General features: G+C 38.2%; 1 protein-coding gene across 1 annotated transcript in view; it reads right to left on the reverse strand.

The window, feature by feature from the left end:
• The window catches only part of klhdc10 (kelch domain containing 10), a 7,434-nt gene extending 1,885 nt beyond the window's left edge, over positions 1-5,549 (reverse strand). Inside the window, exons 1-8 of the mRNA XM_005733428.2 lie at positions 5,321-5,549; positions 2,330-2,551; positions 2,008-2,162; positions 1,743-1,891; positions 1,187-1,271; positions 702-768; positions 566-613; positions 309-448 (exon numbers count right to left, since the gene is read on the reverse strand). Coding sequence (XP_005733485.1) covers positions 309-448; positions 566-613; positions 702-768; positions 1,187-1,271; positions 1,743-1,891; positions 2,008-2,162; positions 2,330-2,551; positions 5,321-5,411 — 957 coding nt within the window. The 5' untranslated portion in view covers positions 5,412-5,549. The remainder of the gene's footprint in view (positions 1-308; positions 449-565; positions 614-701; positions 769-1,186; positions 1,272-1,742; positions 1,892-2,007; positions 2,163-2,329; positions 2,552-5,320) is intronic.
• Positions 5,550-5,692: the final 143 nt, after the last annotated feature.

A 5,692-nucleotide genomic window follows, 5' to 3' on the forward strand; every position in this document is an offset into this window, starting at 1 on the left:
GCTTTAGGACATCACTCCTCTGTGATGGACAGATTGCTGTGAGCACTGTCCTCACAGTTTGTCATATTTGGATTTACAAACAGATGCATCAGCTAGAGGCTTTACAGAGAGAATCTGCAAACCAGAAGGTGACGTCACCATGGCTTTGTCCATCTTTTTATATAGTATATGCAAGGAACCCACGACAGCTTATCTAACATGTAATTTCACCTTCTGTGCATACATTTATATTCTGAGTTTGGTGAGTACTAAGGTAATTTTGCTACTTTGAAATTTAGACTGATCCAAAGAAATGGTATTGTACTAACTGGGGTAACAGCAGCACAGTGAAAGTAGGCTGGCTCGGGCATCACTGCTGGTAGTTTGCTCCACTGGAAAGTCTGAAGGTTGATTTTCCACAGATCAGCTAATATCAATTCCCCATTGTAGCCTCCACAGATAAATACATCTACAATAGAAAAAGCAGATAAAAACATTAGAATGAGAGGATGTAGTATGAAATTACAGTGCTTAATAAGTGATACTGGCTATACAGAAATATGTTCTTTGGTATAGCAGGCCTCACCGTTGCGTATCTGCACGCAGCTATGGCACCTTCGAGGAGCAGGATAGCCTGTCAAAAGCACAGATATTTTAGTAAAGTGCACTACTGTTAAGGATAGCACAGGCTTACAGTTAATCATAATGTGAAGTATACAAACCTATCTTTTCATGAGGTTTAGTTGTAATCTCCTCCCAGGAATTGGTTTCCAGATTATAAGCATGTATCTTAAATAAATAAAAAATAATTTAAAAAAACATTTTAAAAAGTGACATGTGTGAAAAATGACAGACTTGGACAATTATCAAGATGGAAGACACTTCTACTGATAAATTCAAAATATTTCCAACTCATCTGATCAGCTTTTGCGTAGAAGTACAGATATATAAACAATGACTAATGCTAGCATTTTTATATGCTTTTTTTAGTAGTAGTGTACAGATTTTTTATTTTTTTTGTAAAACCAGAGTTTTGTTTCTTCTCTTTTTACCATTGGCACACTAAACAAATCCTAGGGAGTTCAAAAAAAGACTAGACTTTAGACTAAGACTATGAATACACCAGGAACATGGATTTTCCTTAGCTGGAACCTTAGCTGGTGACAAGTTACTTGAGGGTATATAAAATCTTTCAGTGGTACAGTACCTTATCTAAAGGATATGATGTCCAGGAAGTTCCTCCTCCCAGAATATAGATCCTCTGTCTATCATGTGCTATTTCATGCCTATATCTGTGAAACACACCATGACAAGGAATTTTAACATTTTAATACTAGTAGAGATGGAAAGAGATATGTTATCAGAAAACTTCACTTGCGATACAATATTATTGTAAGTTTTAAGATTCTGCAATAATAATTCCGGCGACCTTCCAGTTACAGATGCACTTCCCAACCCCCTGAGCCACGGTCGCCCAATTATTATTAATAATTATTTTTTGCTTGCAAAATGATTTTCAAGCATACCAACAATGTCACTATAACCTGCCATAAATGTTAACATAAGACGGAATCAGTCGGCAATTGAATGGGATCAAAGTGGCAATTATATCCAATCTGTTTCTGATAATACAGCAGTGAACTGCAGAGAAATTTATTGTATTCTATAAAATATTGATATTTGGTTTCCCTGTATTGATACAATATTGCCAAACAAAATATCCCCCCCACCCCTAATGCTAAACTCCTCAAGTATCATCATACCGCTCCTCGGGCAGGTCATCGGGAGGGTTGTTGGGCTTAAGGTGGATCCACTCTCTTGTGGTCAGGTCCAGCCTGTGTAGGTCTGTGCTGTAGATATAACCTGTTGTCCCTCCAAACACGTACAGGAAGCCGTTTATAATAACCATTGCCTGGCGGCAGAAAGTATGAAATGGCAGATAAAACACTGAAACAAAAATTTTACGTACAAATTTTTCTAATTTGAATGTGGTCGTCAGAAAGGAGGACGACTGATTTCTGTGGCTACCTGTCCATAGATTCTGTTGGGCTTCTTCCCTCGACAGTTGAGCAGCGACCATCGTTTGTACTTCACGTTACAAACGTGAACGTCGTTGCCATTATTTTCACCAAAGGGGATTCCGGTGCCCCCAAACACCAGGAGGTTGTTACCGTGCAAAACAGCTGCAGAAAAACAGAAACACCAAATTTGATTTTCATATGTGTTTTGGGTTTTTTTTGTTTGTTTGTTTGGTTTTTTTGGGGGTGGGGGTGGGGGTGGGGGTATGAAATACCAACAATGTGTAAACACTAGTAAAATGTTCAGAAGTACTAAATACACAATGCTTCACCTGACATTGATGCCAGCTCTGTGGGCATGTAGCCCTCTGTTCGGATCTGCTGCCAGCAGCCTGTTGCAAAATGATACCTCCATAGCTCCCTGAAAAGTGGATAGTCTTCATTTTCTGAGCCTCCTGACTCATCGTAGTCAGGGTTGTACCCACCAAACACATACAGGTTAGTGTTGTCAGCGACGCAGCGGTGCCCACTGCGGGCAGGTGGTGTGCGATGCCCTGGAAACAGAAAAAAAATTAACAATCAAAGCCTAAAAATGACGATGAGGAGTACCATCCATCATAGCAAAAAGCTACTACTTGAGCTAAATGCTGCTCTTAATTTTATGCATGATTTGGACTTTGACACTGCTTTACCAGATGAAACAAACTTTTTTTTTTTTTAAACTGACAGAAAAAAAAAGGTATATAAAAAACATTATCCAAAAGTAATACAAGTACTTGTAATAACAGTGATATGCCGTGGTCATATCACCCAGCAATCAAATCAATTAAAGCGTTAGAGTATAATCTGCATATGCATCTAAAAAGTCAAACGTTTTTTAGAACTTAAGACTAGTTATAGCTCCAACCTGACTAATGCTCCACCGGTTATATACATAACATGTCAACTTTCATATTCATAACTATGAGAAATTCTGCATTACAAGAGTCGTTGTATGACATTTACTGGAACTTGGGAAGAAACGTAAAGGCGTTAGACCAAGAACGCTATATAAGCTCAAGATTATGATCTATGTTAACTGATAAGAATGTGCTTAAGGTTCAGTATAATCAGCATTCATTACTAATTTCCTTGGCTGTATTGCAGTCTTTAGGATTACCATGAATAATTTTTACAACAGGTCAGCTGGGATACATGATGGATGGAGCGAATTTGAATGCAGTTGCAGAAATCCTTAACAGAGAGGAGGAAAGGAGTTACACAGAAGATTAAAAAAAATCCTATTTTCTTACATTTAATTTTTTAAATGCTATTGGATAGATATACTAATTGAGGCAAATTACTGTGAAGCCGCAGTTACAGGGTAATTTACTAACAATGTGCTGTAATTTATATATAAAGATGCAGCCAGTTCACCTCAGTAAAAAGAAAAAACAACTTTTTGTAGAAAGAATGCAAATTAGTGGCTTAAAAATCCAGAGGAAGGCAAAGCGCTGCATGCCTGCTAACTAAAATAATCCAGTTTAAGCTCAGGTTTCATATAATTTTTTTCCCTCTGAAAACAGCAAGGCAATCATGATAAATGAGACGAGGCTGAATAAAAGTGAATATGCTTTTTATATAAGAAATAACTCTTCTATCAGAAGAGTTATTTCTCAGCACTGTGCAAAGGGTTCTAATGATTAGGACTCAGGTGCAGCGCAAGATTGATCCAGAGGAAAACTGCATTATTAAAAACGGTCCCACCCTATAAACCTGAAATCTGTGTGGAACAGCTGACCTGTACCATGCGCAAAAGACCACAAAACATCATTTACAGTCAGATGATGAGCCATCTCAGTTGCTATGTTACTATCCCATGTGCGTGAATGCGCACTTCGCCTTTTAGTTTTAATAGCACATTGCAACATTTAAGCATTAATTTAACTCCCCAAACCTTTTATTAGTTACAGATTCAACAAATGGGGTTTGCCTCTAAACACGCACGCAATTTTTTTTCCAAACACAACTTCTTTTTTTTTCCAGCACTAAAGTTTGTGCAATTTGCAGTAAATTGTGTTCCGAAGACTTTGTAATTTACACTGGTGTGACTCATTTAAATATTCTCCTCCTGAAAGTGAAAATACAAATACATTTGGCATAATACCAGCCTCAAAAAACCCCTCCTGTTCACATACTGACACTTAGTCTCTTTCGTAAATCCAGCAGCTTTTTAATGTCAAAAGAAGGCTTTGTGCTGCTGTAGACGTTAGTACACCTGGCCCTAGATTTTTCTTCTTTTTAAGCCTACAAGGAGTTTTTCCACTGACTGTTCTCTTTTATAAGACCTCCATAAAACAAAAGGGTCAGAACATGTTGTGGTGAAGGAGGATGTGCGTTTTGTAGTCCATCTTCTACCCATTGTAGTTTCATCAATACTCAGGCACACTATGGCACCTATTTGCTCCTACTGTCTTGTAAAACTTCATATGAGCAATAAAACTACAATATAAGTATTTTATCAGCTATCAAGATAATATTTCTCTGTAGATCTATGTCAGCATCCATTAGAGTGACCAGTTTTGGTCTTTGTACTGCAGAATTTCCCTTTCCTGACCAGCTTGTATCTGTAAAACACAAAAGTATACAGGATCTCAACTTAGGATCTACCACAGGCATAAAAGGAAATAACTAGCAACCAAAGAGCAGTCTTTGAAAATTTTATACACACAATAGATCATCTCAGATATGTTTGGGTTTTATTTTATTTTTATTTTTTTTGGCCAGTAGAGGTTATACTGAAGTTATCCTCTCTATACGTTGCTGGAAAATAGAGATATAACAAATCTCTCCATGACTGAGAACATACCTAATAAGAGCTTGAAACTTGTTAGTGGACATGGCTCTGTGATCCGCTTAAACCATCAAATATTTTTATCAACCCTCAGCATAAACCAAAGATACACACAAAGCTTAAACCTTCAAATTGTTATAAATAAAACCTGAAATCCATGAAATCCACTCCAGCCGATATTAGAACATTTACTGTAGCACACTGCAGCCGATAAAGCTCTATGCAAAAGTATTATGTGCTATTTTCTCCTGTTAGCTTAGATAGGATCGCACCCAACACATCAAAAGATAATCAAACAGAATTGCGGGATGTTGCTAGCCTGAATGTAATGCTTTAAAATATCACGAGTAAAAGCAAAGTTTAAAATTCCTGACTCAAAGTAACAAGCAGCTGATGTAAATAACACAGACTCAATTTGACTGTACAAACATGATAACGTCCAGGTAAAGCGTAACGTCGTTAGCATATCTTGCTAATGTTTTTGACCGACCTGCTAACGTCACACCGTGCGGCGGCCGGCCTGTCAATTTCTGGAATTTATTCAGCTGGTCTGGACTGTGAGCACATTCGGCGTCCGACATCGTCTCCCCCTTTACAATCCAGTCACGGAGAATGGCACGTCAAATAAAAACAACATCTCATAAGAGCCGTAGAATCATTTTACGTTTCAGTCAGTTTGGAAGACATCCACAAACGTAACCTCCCCCCGCTGTGGATTGGACTTGGCCAATCACTGGACTCGTTATTAGGACGTTGCGTCATTAGATGTGGGCGGGGCGGCGCTTGCCGGTATGTATCCACAACACAACAGTTTTACTTGGAGTGTGGATGGCCCAAAATGCGTTCCCAGGCTATATATATA

The sequence above is a fragment of the Pundamilia nyererei genome, unplaced genomic scaffold (assembly GCF_000239375.1).
Source record: "Pundamilia nyererei isolate P.nyererei 1_Seehausen unplaced genomic scaffold, PunNye1.0 scaffold00052, whole genome shotgun sequence".
Taxonomy (NCBI): domain Eukaryota; kingdom Metazoa; phylum Chordata; class Actinopteri; order Cichliformes; family Cichlidae; genus Pundamilia; species Pundamilia nyererei.